Source organism: Motacilla alba, chromosome 1, assembly GCF_015832195.1.
Source record: "Motacilla alba alba isolate MOTALB_02 chromosome 1, Motacilla_alba_V1.0_pri, whole genome shotgun sequence".
NCBI lineage: Eukaryota > Metazoa > Chordata > Aves > Passeriformes > Motacillidae > Motacilla > Motacilla alba.
The window spans coordinates 83719575-83735767 of NC_052016.1; the positions used below are offsets into that span (position 1 = coordinate 83719575).

Below are 16193 nucleotides of genomic sequence, written 5' to 3' on the forward strand. Positions count from 1 at the left end.
TGGCTGAAGCAGGGTATTAAAAAATATTTATACAAGGGAACTAACAAAAGGCATTTAGAAACTTAGCCCTAGTGCAATCACAGATTCTTAATAACACTGAGGAAAATAACTTAGACTAAACCAACCACATCAACATGGAATGAGATTATCTTTGCTACTTCATCCTTCCCCTTTTTCAAAAAGAAACAGTTAAGAGAAAAATAATTGCTTAAAGAATGTAATAGCTCATCATTTCTTCCCCTTACACACACCACCACTGGAAAAGACAAAATTAGCATGTGTTGCTCATGGCTCTGCAGCAGCAACCAACTCTCACCTACAATCCTGAAAGTCACCTAACTTCCAGGCTTGGTCTCCACATAATAGAAAGCTGAAGATGATAGAATAAGTAATAAAGTTAACAGAGGTTTCTTTTTTTAAAATGGTGTGGCTCAAAAAAGGCTGTAGTTCTCATAAACCAATTTTTCAGTTTTCCTGCTGAAATGTCATCATAGTAACCATCCTGTTTCAAATTGCTTTAAAATGCTCAGGAGGTTGGGGGAGTGGTCTTCTTTAAATTTTTTTTCGAGTTACACTCCCCTACTTTGCAATAAGCATATTTGGTACATACATACCAGAAGCCACAGGCTCAGTGATGCTGTATAATGGCTTTAAGTATACAGACATCCACTGCATTGATGGTAAATTACTGCAGAGAAAGACATGTCCCTGGTTTCAAAAATATTAAGCTCAGAATACAAACAGATCAGTCCAATACATGCTCTCAAAGAAAGTGCAGTAAGAAAGGACCTGAAAATTTTTGTCTGAGAAGACCCCTCTATGATACTAAAAACCATTCTAAATTAAGCTAGGTACAAAATTCCTTTTTGCTTTCACAAGGCATATTTGGTGGGTTTTAATTATGTCTGACACAGCAGTTAGACACAGTTTTTATCTTCAAGAAAAAGGACTTTAAATAACAATACTACAGCTGCATGACTAAGCAGCAAAAGCATCTAGCTCTTGTGAGTAAAATACATATAAAATGGTCTTCAGTCCAATAACTGAACTGTTTCTCAAATAATATACTAGGTCATGTGTATTTTGCATAACTTCTCGTACTTGTGCAAGTAAAATTCTGCAGAGTGCAGTGGATACCATTCCACAGGATACCAAATCCATATCTGCAAACTCCCAGAGCACTGAGGCCAGTGGCTGCACCACGGACTGGTGTGCATGCGTGTTGACACGACTGAGTCACAAGAGCAATGCTGAATAACAGCACAAATTAACTGCCACACCAAGCATGCTTGGATTCTAGCAAAAGCTTTAATCCTTAAATTACTTCTTCATAGGCTGCCTTCCTTAAATCCATGCAGATTCCCAGCAAATGCCATGTGAACACACTCATCAGCTCACTCAGAGCTAAAACCTATTCCAGTTTTACCATTAACTCCTTCTGTTCATTATACATTTCTATACATAAAGAAAAAGATCTGTGCACATGGAGACCAGGAGAAGCTTTTCTGGTTAACAAATTCTTTCCTTTGCACTGCATCCAAACAAGTGGCTGTTACTGAATGGGTAAAAAACCCCAAACACTTTTACATTGCCACTGAATAATTTTTAAAATACATACCTTCAGGAAAGAGATTTTTGTCACCCTGTTGTCTGACCCTGGAAAAGTCCATTAATCTCTTTGTGCCTCAGTTTCCAATCTGTAAAACGGGGATATTAAAGCCTGCCACCACAGATAAAGCACTAGCTAGGCACTAGACATTTTAATTATTGCCTCAAACCTCAAAAACTAAAATTTAGACTAATGAAAAACAGCAATGAAGTAGCTTGATACTTCGGCATGCATATTGCACATGCAGTGAAAATACACATTTAAGAACATATGGTAAGTGTTCTACAACCAGGCTTTACCGTAAAAAAAAAGCCCTCAGAATCTGACAGAGAACTCTGAATGGATCATTATTTGAGAAACAGCCCTTGAACATTATTTGAGAAACAGCAATTGAATGCAATGACTGAAGACTACCACACTGGTTACAAATGAAGAGGTCTACAAGTTGTTTTCATTTTTTAATTCTCATCTCTCTCTTCACACCTGGCCATGCAATGGCAATGTCAGGCTCATTATGTCTAGAAAATTTGTCTGGAAATACAACTTGAAAAAAAAAACAAACCAGTAACTCATAGAAATTTTACTTACCCAAAGAGCTAAAAGAAACCCATTCAACAAAAAGATGCAAAGGAAGATGCCTAACACTCCTAAGCATACGTGTACAGAGTAAAGGAACACAAAAATATTTCCAATTAGGTGTAAAAGCCTCTTATAAAGTCATAATATAAGTCAAGCATGGCTAATTACACAAGAAACAGAAAACCTGGATGCAAGAACTCAATCAATCAACAATCCCAACAGAGGCAAGTCTTGCTGGGGTTTTTTAGGATAAAGTTACAGAAAAATAAATTAAATTTGTCTGACAACGGAAAGTTACTCCAAACTCTTATCTCCACAGCCTAGAACCTTGCAGCTGGAAACCTCATAGCTGGCATCAAAACTACCATGATAAATTTTTCTTCCCTTCTCTTTCAGTTCCTTCCTCTTTTTTTCTCTCTGCATCTTAATCATGGAGGAGAGAGAGCAAGATCTTTGAACAAGAAACTTCCAGAGCCTTCTGCTGCAACACCTGTGTCACCCCAGTAAGCCACACAGAGAAGGGCTGACTACAACCCCTTTGGAGTAACCACTCCCCAAGAACTACTGCAGGAAGGCAAAGCTCAAGTTCCACAATTCTATGCCATGATCTACAGCAAGGTAGCTACAGAAATAGTCAGACTCTTTTAATGCACTGGATAGCTAATAAGTAGCAGGTATTTTTAAACATGTTTGGAAGACAGACCACTTCAAGTCCATAATCTGGAATTCAGATATCTCACATTAGCAGCTGTAAAAAACATTAGCAAAGATAAGATACTGCAAAAAATATTACCAGACACATGCTGATACTCCGCCTCCACCCAATATGCACATTTTAAAACGCAGCACAGAAAATAGCTACAACCCAAAACATACACCCTTACCTGAGGGAAGAAAAAAGCCTCCCAATGCAGGTCTGCACAGGAAGAAGAATAATCAGAACTGCCATTCCTGCAAGACATGATGGGCCTATTTCCATCCAGAGAAGTACTGTTACTGCTACAGCTTGAAGTGGTCCAGCCCACAAGAAGTGCAAGAAAATTGTTACCTAAACAAACAGTTAAGAATCAAAAATTAACTTTTGCTCTTAGCTAACAAATTAAACCCCTGGTAACATTTAGGAAGTACTTCTGTCTGCGGCAAGGCTAGGTTGGATGGGGCTACGAGCAACTTGCTAGTGGAAGGTGCCCCTGCCCATGGCAGGGAGCTGGAACAAGACAGTCTTTAAGGTCCCTTCCAACACAAAACATTCTATGTATAAGAAATAACTAGAAGAAATGTTTATTAGAAATATTTAATCACCAGTTTCAAACAAAAATTTCTTAACTCCAACCCCACAATTTCTCCAGCCCCTTGGAAAGATGTGTAAAATACTCCTTACTTGATCAAATTTGTTCACATCGTTTGACAGCAGGTTTACTATTTGACCAGTGGTAGTTTTCGCCATAGCTACATTACTGAGACGAAGTGCCTAAAAAAGTCAGAACAGTCCCAAATTATCACAGCTTATAGAGCACACTACACCTATACACACAAGTTACATGAATACAGTACCAGGGCTAAAGCTGAAGGCACATATCACCTTTTGCCTGAGAGTTTTGGAGCCTTAGATAAAATGAGGATTGGACTAAACATCCTAAACAAAGCCCAAAGAAAGAAGTATTAAAAAAAAAAAAAAAAAGGTCAAGGGAAGGACTGTAAAAATAAAAATGCCCTATCTTCATGTCTGAAGTGATTACAAATAGGAAAATACCAACACAGCAAGTCACTAAGCAAAAGAGCTGTAACTTTCCATGGGCATTGTTCTCCCCCTCACTATGAGCGTCTGTACAAAACAGGAACAGAAAACTCCACCTGAAGGCCAGATTAAAGTCAGAACAGTGTTTGGCCAATTGAAAGAATTCTGTTTTGAACATGTTATCGGACAGAAGGCAAAAACCTCTCAAGTTATTAATTTCAGACTATCTTCGCAAATCAGAGTATCCCTTGTCCCTTTACAAATCACCAACTCTGGAAAAATCGTAACTTTTCTGAATTATGTAAAATGAAGTTTAGCACAAGCTGTGAAAAACAACAAGAGTAAATATCAAGTATTTTTACACCTTAAAAAAAAAGTTAGTCAGTAGAAAATAGAATGTGTTCATAAAATATCCCCCCTCCACTCCACCTGGGAATACGCAGTGTGAACCTTACTGCAAAGGTCCAAACTGAAATTGCTCATAAATACCAGTAACATACCCTGCTTCCTGCTACACCTGCTAAAGAGAAACCACAGGTTTGCAGCACAAGTTAAAAAAAATACAAAGCATATTACATGTTTTTCTGTACAGAAATAGTTCACTCCTCAAAAACACTTCACATTTTTAGGCAGTGCACATCTACTTCTCCCTCTCCAAACACTATCAGGATTCCTTTTTTGACCAATAATCAAACGTGAAAAGCGCTGATTGTTTCAAAAATACTGCTCCAGTATTTTGAAACAAGAACATCAGCCATCAAAGTACTATTCAAAGCATAATTTCAAACAAGGCTCCTTACACTTTTTGCACCTCACGTTTGTGTTAAAAAGACATTGTTAATCACAGAGAGAATCCCAACACTAACTTCATTGAAACCAGCAGAAACATTGAAAGGGAGAAACTTTAAAAACTCCACTATGAAATTCCAAAAAATAAATCTAGGATGCTGGGTATATGAAAGATCAGATTTAGTTATTTGAGAAAATTATTGCTTCATTCCCTGTCTTAAGCCACCTGTCTCTCATCCACCTGAAATCCCCCACGTAGCTGCCTGCTGCTACCATGTTTGCTCCACACCACACGTTAATGTTGGTAAGCTCTGAGAAAAGCTGTTAGAAATCCACAGATCACAGTAATAGGAGTTCACACAATGCATGTTTGGGGAAGTTTCCCATCAGTATGTGTTTACAGCACCTCTTGTACAATATACTTGCTGCCTGAGGTTGTACAACATATTGGTGACCTGAACCATCAGAAGACTGGGCTGGTGTCTTGCTAGTGGCCCATGGCCTGGGTCTGTCTTGGACCTGCCACACAATCACCTTTCTGATTTCTTCTTGTGTAGCTACTTCTACACAAGCAGCAAAAGCATTTTCAATATGATTCCATGAGTCCAGCTCATTTTGACAGTCTCAGAAGGAACCACACAAGCATCTGAGCCAAAAGGAGGATGCTCATCTGTGACTGATTTGTCTTCTCAGGGAAGAGACAGCCATTCCTATCATCAGTGGCAATGCAGTTTTAGTATTTCCTTGATTCTCTCTTGCTTTTGATTTTTCCTTTCTTTTAAAGTGAAATAAGCCTTGCATTTTCCTGGCTGAATGGATCTGTCTCGACTGCAAAGGAGCAGTTTTACTTTCATAACCAATTTTTTTACCAGAAGGTCCTGTTTTGGTACCTTCCTCTTTTTACTACATCTGATACACAGCCCCATGTGAGCTGAGGAAAACTAATTCCATCCCAGCTAAAGTCAGTACACTGACCTCAAAGAACTTCTAAAAGCTAAGTCTTAAAAAAATAAAACCAACAAAAACCAGTTTTCCAAAAGTAGCCTTTGATTTCAAAACATAAGATTCTGAGTCATCATGAGAGAGATTCCACTTTCATTTTTGTTATGACTTTTCTATGTACATCACTAATACTTCTTACTGGTAACAAAACTTCTTAAATGTTTGAATACAGGGATTTTGCAAATTAGATTTGAACTTTCCAGGAAATGAAGAAGGGTCTAAAACTTAAGAATTATGAACATTTGAAGTTCTCTATTAAAGAGTGAAGTTCTCTATTAAGAATGCTCTCTTATCCAATCTATTTATCCTTAAAAATCCAAGATTTTATTTTCTACAGCAATTAACAAACTCTGCTAAAGTGCTGGTAAATAAACACCCAAGTTTCTTTCAAAAGCCTATATGAGGCTAAAGAGAAAATATGACCTATTTATAAGCAGCACATAATGAAGACAAATTATTAGAAAGGTTTGTCTATGTTCTGCTATTACCTCAACCCTCACTCTCAGAAGTAAAAATGAGGGCTGATTAATTTTCCATTCAATCCCATCTCTAGAAATAAGGGTGCATATTAGAAATAGTTCTTTTCCAAGCTTCTAAGCCAGTATCAACTCAGCAACAAACACCATCACTATACATATTTTCCATTAATTCCCTTTTCGTAATCAGTTTGGTAAATTAATACCTTAGAGAGATGTTTATGTACAAGAAAGCATTGTGTCATGCTAGAGTCAAGTTCCCAGAGGATACTTTTCAAGGAATCAAAAGAGGAAGAGAATAAATGTGTGTATGAAAAGTAATCACCATTTAAAATGGGGACATTTTTACTCTCCTCACTTTACTGCTTTGTCCAAAAATTTCACATGACCTACAAAAGTACTGTAAGTATTCATGTTAAGTTGATGGTACCTATGTTTAATGGTTAAAATAATGTGGATTTCTTTACATTCCAAAGAAACTGTGCAGTCCTGATTCTTCAATTAAACTCTTCTTTGCTGAGGCCTGAAACTGCAGGTCACTATTCCAGCAGCACTGAAGATAGAAAGATGGGGCATTTTCCCTTCCAGCACTCTCAGTAGAGATTTCCTGCTTGGAAGCAGAGAGGCTCACGGTTTGGGTATTGCCAACAGCTTCAGAAAAGTGAAGTAGATATTTACAACTGAGCTGCTTGCTGCCCAGAGCACATCAAGGAGAGCATTTCATCCTGGATGGTGCTCAGCTCCTTCCTGTAGGTAAAACTCAACTTTTCTTGATCCACTTTCCTTCTGACAGCAGCCTCAACTCCATCTGTAGTTCAGGACAGCTGTTTCTTGATCAGGACACAGAGAGGGCAAAGAAACCATGGCTCCCTGAACACATATGCCTTCTCACATTTCACTGGTTTTAGTGGAGGGCTGCAGTACTCCCACAATAAAACCAGTAAATGGTAATAAAAAACTAACTCACTGCCTTTAGAATTCCACTGGATTCTGAACTGTGTCTCCTCTGCCTGCTCCTCTCTCTCTTCCCCCTCAAACAGGAGGGATAAAAGTGAAGATGCCAAGCATCCCTGCCAGCCTGGAGGGGGAATGAGCAGTTCCACAGAACTGCTGCCACTCCCCAAGGGAACCTGATGGATGCCCCAAGGGAGGGGAGCAGCCTCTGATCTGCAAAGGAGACAACCTTCTAGCTCTACATCACTGATGGGATAAAATATAAGTAAATCCTACCATTAACTACGACTGGCGTGGGGGGAAACCTGGACAGCGAAGCAATTCCCAGGAAACTGAGAGTGCTGCAGCAGATGGTGACATCCAAGTACCACATCTTCCCACGGGATCATACTGCAAGGCTGAGTAGCAGCCAGCATTCCCTGGGAGCTCTGTCCCTCTCCTGCTCTATGCTGACACCTCTTACAGATCCAGCACCCAACACTTCCAAGAGCAATGTGGGGTGCTCCTCTCCAACAGCAGCAGGAGGCTAAAAAAGCAGCTCTTCCAAGACTTTAGGGCTATTTAACTCACCACCTTCACTAAGCAGGCCTGAAGCTGTCATTCAGACACCTCAGCACCAAAGAGAAAGCAAGGCCACATGCACACATCTGAGGCCTGACACATTCCACATGCTTTAGGTCTCTACTAATGAGTAACTTCAATGGAATTGCAATCATGGGCATAATAAATAACTGCACTTTTAAACTCCCCTAACAGAGCAGTTGTCAAATTTCTGTGTTGAGGTGTTAAGGCATAGGTTGGACTCGATGATCTTAAGAGGTCCCTTCCAACCTCATGACTCTGTGATTCTGTGAAATACAAAACACAGCTGTGAACAGGTTTGCTTACCTTCCGATAGATCATGTGACACATAGCCACCCTCAGCTTCATGCCAGCCCGCTGCACATGATAGAAGTATAAGTGGTGCATGATAGCCAGAATAAGCGTGCACACAGACAGAGCACCTGCGTAGCAATATGCAAAATTCAAAGCTACCTCATCTGAGGCATCGTAGTTTTCAAAATAATTAATGATTTTTCCAAAAAAAATTGGTTGAATTATTTTGAGGGTTTCCTGAAAGAGAAAGAAGGGGAAAAATATTAGTCATTTCCTATCACCCCGAGCTAACCAAGTCTGTACACAGGCAAACAAGAGCCAAGTACTGCTGCAGGCCATATCCCTTATTATTTTTTTATTGTGTTCTAAAATGTCAAGCCAATTTTTATCAACACATAATCCAAAAGAAACATGTTCCACATTAAAATTTAGCTGGAACTTCAAGGAGAACTCTCTCAATTACCAAAAAACTCTTTGATGTTATACAAATTGCATGAGTATGTATTACACTTCTATTCTTAAAAATACCATGTGTCCTTTAGAGCCACTTACAAAGAGCAAAAAAACCTCTGTTGATTGGGCACCCCACTCAGATACATAAAATGCAGACAAACCTTACAAAGCAAGTCAATGGTTTGCAATGTCTCAAAAATCATGCACTGAAATGAGCTCTCTGATCCACTTCCATAATCCTGCAGTTATGACTCAGTTTTTCAGTCTCTGCAGGGCTATAGCTCTGTTTCACCTTTCTGAGAACATAACCAGGTTCTCTGAGCAGTCCAGGACAAAGCCACCAGTACATGTCATGAAATCTAAGTGGATAAGTTTCACACTGCTGTTAGCCAAGAAGTAGGTCCTGTGACATTTTACACCACTTACCTCAATCATTGTGAAAATTCCAAAAACTAAATAGGATTTCCAGTAACACAGAATAATGGCTTTTGTTAAATGTGGTGTTTTTCCTCTCTTTTTTGCTTTTTGCACCTCTTTATCCCAGTACCTGACAAACAAAGTGCAAACATGCTGGAGGACAGAATTAAAATCACAAGGCAATTACCTAGAATAAAACACTTTCAGACTGACAGCCAGATTGCCCTGATCACCTTAATAAATCGAATCAAACAAAAGGAGTTAATCATGTCTTCTCATCACATAAACACTTGGTGCTTAGTATTACAGGCTATTTACTCTTGGTTAATCACAAACAATTCACCACTGTTGACTATTATCACCATATCATCATATTTGCTGATGAGGAACCCTTCCTGTATCTCTTAGCTCAGCTCAGACAGTTACCCCTCACCCTAACTGAGAGCCTACTATCCCATGATCTCCTGACCATAGACTAAACTGAGGCAGCACAGTGTCTTCATCTATCCATATGCCCTGTGCTTGCTGTGATGTCCAACCCCTTCTCATGTCTGGCCCTGTCTTTTTTCTACCACCTGCTTTGCTGAGGATTTTGTCACCCAGCACTCCACACATCTCTCTGAAGGCGAGGATTCATCAGCAGAGTGGCAAAGTCCATCATCACATGTCTGCCCACAAGCAGGAAACAATCTGTTCACATAAAAACCATAGACAGTAATAACAAGCATGATTTTACCAAGAAAGTATCACAACTTAAGCAGACTTCTTAAAACACACTGCCGTCAGAGAGGAACCTCCCCCTTTCTTCTGAAGGCTAAGTGTTTTCTGCCAAACCTCTGACCTTGATAGTTTGAGGGGTGAAATGAGTCTAAGGCATGAAAGCCAATTATTTTGCAACAAAGCACAAAAGTTCAAAGCATACAGATAAGAACACTTTTTCTTTTATTTTTACCCTCTTTTTTGTTACAAATATTACAGAGTTATTGTCTACATGCTTTGAAAACAGAAACTATGTAGGTTCTTGGGGTTTCTTGGCTCAAGAGAAAAGACTACTTCCGTAAGCAGCTATTTATGAATTATATTCTCTGCTTTTTGGTCAAGTACACTGAAGAATTAGAAACCGCTCTTTTTTTTTTTTCTTCTACCATTTCCTGACTCATGCAAGTATGTGCTTTTACTATTAAAAAAAAAAATCCATCCTCCCTACAGCCAAGTCCCTGAACTTACTGAAGACACAACCATGGAATTTGGAAAAGCTCTCCAGCTACAAAGACATTAAAAGCAGCAACTCCAATGAGCTCATCACCGACCCTTCTTCCTCAGTTAACTTATCCAGAGCAGGATGATGTCAGACCTGGCCATAACCTTTCATTTTTGGATTCTTTTTGCTTCTTGAGGAGTCTCTCATCCCAACCAAACTACAGGAAAGTCCATCTGCTCTGCCTTCGGTGTAACGGCAAGAAACAGCAAGGCCACACTTTCTTAATACAGCAGCCACCTTTCACTGGGAGGCATCTTTTCCTCTAACTATATTTAGAAGATTATTTGAAGACAAAAATCCTCTCTGTTGGAAGGTTCATGACAATTTGTATAAATAGTAATTATTTGAAGATATTTTCCTACTAAAATATAGATGCCCCTTAGTCTGTAACACTACACACCAGTACAAAGTCCATGAAAACACTTCCTAGATATATACTTTAGCTGTCCAAGGCATCTTGCCCACTCTACCAGTGACTGACAGATTTTCAACATACATATATTTATATATACACATATATTTAAAGCGTCACTTAATTCCATTTGCACTCTAAACAAACAAACAAAGAAAGAAAAAGAAATAAAATACAAAATTTTTTCCACTTTTATACAGAGCAATTTGAAGTTTCCACAGCTGTTTTACCACAGGCCAGAAGACTCACACATGTATTAAGGATTACTACCACTACAGTTGCTCAAAAGTTGTCTTTTGCAAGCATCCTGCAAAGTGTCATATTAATTATAAATGACATAATGGAATTACTCTAATGCAGCTCCATTATGTGTAACTTGAAAAAAATCTAAAAAGCTTCTATGGTAAACAAGTTCTCTTAGTTCTTATTGCTCTAAATTCTTCAACATTTTTAACCTTGTTAAACTTTACAATAACATCTTTTAATTTCAGAATAGAAATAAGATTTTTACCTTCTCCAGCATTAATACCACAATATATGAGAACAATTGTCCCTCCCAACCCAAAGTATTCTACAATTCTTCTCCTTACCACTGCAATTCCTCTCCAAGCTTCTCTGAGGAATCTTCTGGCATCACTTTATACATATCATCTTCTTCAAGCTTCCGTTTATGGCCGATAATAAATAAGGGATTCAGCCACCTAGTTAAATACAAATTATTAGTAAACTGACCATCAGACCAAAAAGAGTAATTTCTTTACATAATAATTCTTTTATGCCCTTCTTTTCCCCTCCTGAATCATTCAACATCCACATATTTCACTGCACTTTTATCTAAGAATTAAGTCAACCTCTATCTTGCAAATGGGGTTGCAAGGTTCCCACTTCTTAAATCTCTTTATGCCCATAACACCTTACTCCCAGGCATCCAGACAGCCAGCATAACCCTTCTTGGCCCTAAGGAAATTGTTTTCTCACAGTGTTTCCTTTCACTCAAGGAAAAACAGCATTCTTTTAAATATGAAGGGAAAAAACAGAACTTAGCTCAACTATTAAAATATTGAAAGCTGCAAATAAAATTGTAATGCACATTAAAAGATTTTTTTGGTAACATTTACTTGAGGAGAAAAGTAGCTGCAGTTCAACTGACATCTTGACAAGTATTCAACGTCAGTAATTTAAAGACAATCACTGAAATGTAAAAATGGGAAAACAATGGATTATTACTGTACCTTACTCATGTTTGGAAATACAAACAGAAGCACACTGACACAGTGTGTAGGTTCAGAAAAAGGAAAATAAGGCCTAACAGCTCAGTTTCCTTAGTGGAAAGATTCTTAAAAGCTCAGTATTTTATGAGAACAATTTGAAGATAAATTATAATAGCAGTACTGTAGATTTGTTGAAAAACACTGTGTTTTGTTAGATCAAATAGGTCAACTGTCAGGGAACAGCAAGACTAGATTTTTATGCACCTGGATCCTTCAGCCTGAAACACATCAGGGAACTCCAAACAGTTTCAGTTATGCTCCACAGAGCAAGGGTTACATGGCATAAAGCACAAAAGTGACCAAGTTGTCCATGAGATGGAGAGAAAAGGAATGACACATGCAAAAGAGGCATGGCTTAGTGGGAACAATGGAGTAAGGGAACTTGCAGTTTTCCGTTTAATTTGTGTCTGCTGAATTTGCGATGTTTTGTTTCCAGGAGACATGGATTTTGGCTCTAAGGCTTTTCCTACAAGTACTTTCTCAACTGGTTAACACCATCAAAATCAAAAAGTCAGGGATCTGTTTTGGAAAAAAGACTCTTGCACTCAAGGCAAGCTGTCTGTCTGATATCAATTGCCTGTGAAAGTTCTTAACTGCTGCTTAGTTTCTGACACTTATTTACTCTCCAGCTTCACCAACACACAGTTATTGAAAGAATAACTGTGTGGTGTGCTAGGTGAAGCATTTTATTTTCTGTAAGACCTACATGTGAGATTTCAAAACGGGGGTGGTTTACAGTGAGGGTATTTATTTATTCACAACCACAAGAGTGGTTATGAATACTCGTCAACTTGCTCTACATTTCTTGCTCAGGCATGTTCTAATTAAACTTTGTATACACTGGCTTACAAGAAGGTTGTTGGCTAGTTCTAGGGAGGGTGGATGGGCAGGCAGAATCCTAGAGAGGAGGCTCAGGGAGTTTCTTCAAAGATTGCACTGCTGTAAAAACCTTTTTCCCAGGCTCCATGGCACAACTGCAAGTAACAAATGGGATTATGTAGTGTTGTTCCTTCGCTACCTAGCATGTTAGCACAGTGTTTTCGTGACTCATTCAAAAAATTAAGTCTCTATCTATAGAGTAGCACCTTTGATGCCTAACAGCCCTTTTTAAACTCCTGGAGCAAGTACTGAAGATTTGTTTATGTGAGCTGTTAACTCCTAAATGCATGTTACAGGTACAATTAGAAACAGAAAGGACTTGTCAGACAAGTCTGTTGCTTGGACTTTAGGTTAAATAGCATCAGGGCCCAAATCACTACCACAGCTTCCCCACAAAAGGTCCTGACAAAAGGTCTCAAATACCAACTGCTCCAACCAGCGGCAGAACTTCTGCCTGGTTTGACACAAGGAATCCGCTCCATTAAAACCTGTCTTCTTTGGCCTCGATTCTTGCAGACCACAGGTGAAAAGCAGGTATGAGGCAAATAACCTCAAAGGCATTCAAATAATTTCTGCCTGCTGGATGACATAGCCTTTGTTTGCTCCAGGACAAGCAGGGGAAGATCTGCAGACTTCAGCTGACTCCCAAGGTCGATAACCAGTGTTCCTTCTCTTGAAACATCAGTATTAGCCTAGGATACATCCATAAACACGTCACAGGTCTCCTTTCAGACAGAGGCTAAAGTTATCTTTCTCCTAGCATGAGAATCAGGATGAGGCAGCCCTTTCAGGAAAATACAAAAGGGTAAATCCTTTTCCCACCTATGGAAATGGTTGGGAGATTTCACTGGCTACTGCTGCCAAGGTGGTGAAAAGAAAACTGGTTCTGACATTTAACATGGAACATAAATAGGATATTTATTACAGAATCACAGAAAAGCTGGGGTTGTGTCAGGAGGGACATCTGGATGTCAGTTGGTCCAAACCCTTCTGCTCAAGCACGCCCAGCTAGAGATGATTGTCCAGGACAATGTCCCAACAGCTTTTGAAGATCTCCACAAAGACTTCATAACCTCTCCAGACAGCCTATGACAGTGCTCAATCACCCCACAGCAAAGAAGTGTTTCCTGATGTTCAGAAGAAACCTCTTGTTACTCAGTTTGTGGCCCCACTGCCTCTGATCTTACTCCTGGACACCACTGAGAAGAGCCTGGCTCTGCCCACCTTCTACCCTCCCGTCAAGTATTTATCTACATTGATGATAGCCCCCTGATCTTCTCCTCTCCAGGACGAACAAGTGCAGCTCTCTCAGCCTTTCCTCCCAGAAGAGATGCTCCAAACCCTTAATCATTGCTGTGACCCTTTGCTGTGCTCTTTCCAGTGTGTCCATGTCTCTCTTGTACTGGGGACCCCAGAACTGGATTCAGGGCCCCAACTGCGGCCTCAGCAGTGCTGAATATAGTACTTTCTGTATGCAGCAGAGTACACAGAGGAAAATTAAAGTACTCTTTAGAAACAGACTTAAATATACAGTCTTAAAAAATAATACCAATGCTTTTAATTTTACTCAGTAGAACACCATTCCTCTACTTACACTGTTCAAAAAACCACAGGCAGGCAACAGGAAGAATAATGCCTTCTGCTGAAGGCAATTGCTCAATCCTGATGGCTTTTGATTCCACACTACAGCCAAGAGCAGCACGTGCTGACCACAGATGTGCAGTCCACTGCAAAGTAACCCACTGAAAGACAACACTCTCAAGTGTACAGGACTGTAAGTGCCATCCAGTTTATCCTTTGTCCTTAAACACCCAAAACAACAATCTGATGGTATGCCCGTCTCCACTGAGGAGTTCTTACAGCTTGCAGCAAATCCCTTGTCTCCCCATCTCCACACTGTACCTACAGTGTGAGTGAATTTGAAAAAGATTGAAGGAGCAGAGAGATGATAGTGCAGGGTAAAAACTGCCAGAAGTCTCAAGGCTATGAGTTCCAGTGAGACTGGTGCAACTTCAGGGCTTCTCCCTTTTTTCAATCAGTTAAAACCATAACACTGAAAAGAGTAATATATTGCACTACAACCTATGTTAAGATGAAAGAACACAAGGAAAACCAATCCAGAATAAGCAGTCAACTGCAGCAATTAATTTTGTGACTCATTTATTATAATGGACAACATGGCAAAGATTCAGCACAAGCCCACATTTCCGTAAGGCTAGGGAAAGAAATGTATCAAAAATTTCAAAAAATTTAAAAATTATCCCTTGTTGACCTTTCTGACTAGTGTTGCCCAAAACACCCATCTTCAAGAGCTACTGCTATGAAGATCTCAGGAGTAAAAAACCTTTTAACAGTATGCCGTATTAACAGAATATAGTTAAAGACCTTTAGGAGAAGGTTAAACCTTTTTCTTTTCAAATGATGGTTAGTCCTTGAAGGGCTTTTATCCCAAGAATGAGCTCTTCTGCAAACCCTAAGTACAGCAAGAAGAGTTTGAGCATCATCATTTCAGTGATGCATCCTGAACTTTATGCTGGAAGGTCTACTTCCAGACAGAAGACTTAGCACATGCTCCTATTCAGTCATTAAAGTAAAAGTTTCCACCGGAATGCCACATGCAGATTATGCCCTGTGGAATTCTCTGTGCTCCCAGCAGAACTTGAGACCAACCTATTTCACACAGCCCGCTGTTACTCAAGTCACACATTTGTAACACACAAACCAACCAAGCCCATCTCTCGCCTGAAGGCTCAGTTAAATCAGAGTGCTGTCAGAGGGCTGCTAGAGGAGGCTGACAAATAAAGCAAAGGCCTACATAAAGAACGTCCCTGAAACCTCAACACAGCCATAAAGGAAGACTACTCATTAGAGTGGTATGTCTTTTGTCAGAACAAGATCAGCTAACACAGATCTCTTGAAAGGGTATTAAAAACAGCTCACAAAAAAAATCAGCATTTGTTATGAGAACAGAACCTGGGCAAATTGCATTATTCTTTAATAAGAAAGCTAAAATAATAACCTAAATTAAAGAAATTGAGTAAATATATAGACAGTCATGCAAATCCCTCCTCTCACCTCAATGATGGGCTCAATACCAATCTATTTTACTGGAAGAAAGAGAGGAACACATGCTGAGGAGGTAAGACTCACACTGCCTTTCTGTACTTCTTTCTGAAGAAGCTATTCAACTTAAATAAAAACAGAGTAACTGTTGGTTTGTTTTTTTTTTATTTATCCTTAGTAACTGTCTTTACTTTTCCCAGGTACATCCCTGCTTGCTAGGAATTTTGAATTTTTTTTTCCTACACATTGCTTCATTTTAGTTACTCTTTTAGAACATGGGGTTCACATGATGCCTTTCAAAGAGCTTAGCCCAAATTCTTCCTAGCATGACCTACACATAAAAATGTGAGTATCTGTAAGAATCCTGAGTACCTTGTGTTCTGCTGGGAATGCCTCTGTTCTATCAAAACGATT

At 39.3% G+C, this 16193-nt stretch overlaps 1 protein-coding gene across 5 annotated transcripts in view; it reads right to left on the reverse strand.

Moving 5' to 3' along the window:
- Positions 1–16193, reverse strand: part of ABCC4 (ATP binding cassette subfamily C member 4) — a 142458-nt gene that overhangs the window by 117801 nt on the left and 8464 nt on the right. For 4 of the 5 annotated variants that reach the window (XR_005259508.1, XM_038158844.1, XM_038158871.1 and 1 more), the window contains exons 2-6: positions 11157–11267; positions 8903–9023; positions 8036–8260; positions 3570–3659; positions 3073–3236 (exon numbers count right to left, since the gene is read on the reverse strand). Coding sequence is in view for 4 of the 5 variants with exons in the window: in XM_038158844.1 (XP_038014772.1) it covers positions 3073–3236; positions 3570–3659; positions 8036–8260; positions 8903–9023; positions 11157–11267 (711 nt within the window). In the remaining variant the exon portion in view is untranslated. Of the gene's footprint in view, positions 1–3072; positions 3237–3569; positions 3660–8035; positions 8261–8902; positions 9024–11156; positions 11268–16193 lie in introns of those variants that run through there. The other variant, XM_038158855.1, reaches the window with a different exon arrangement.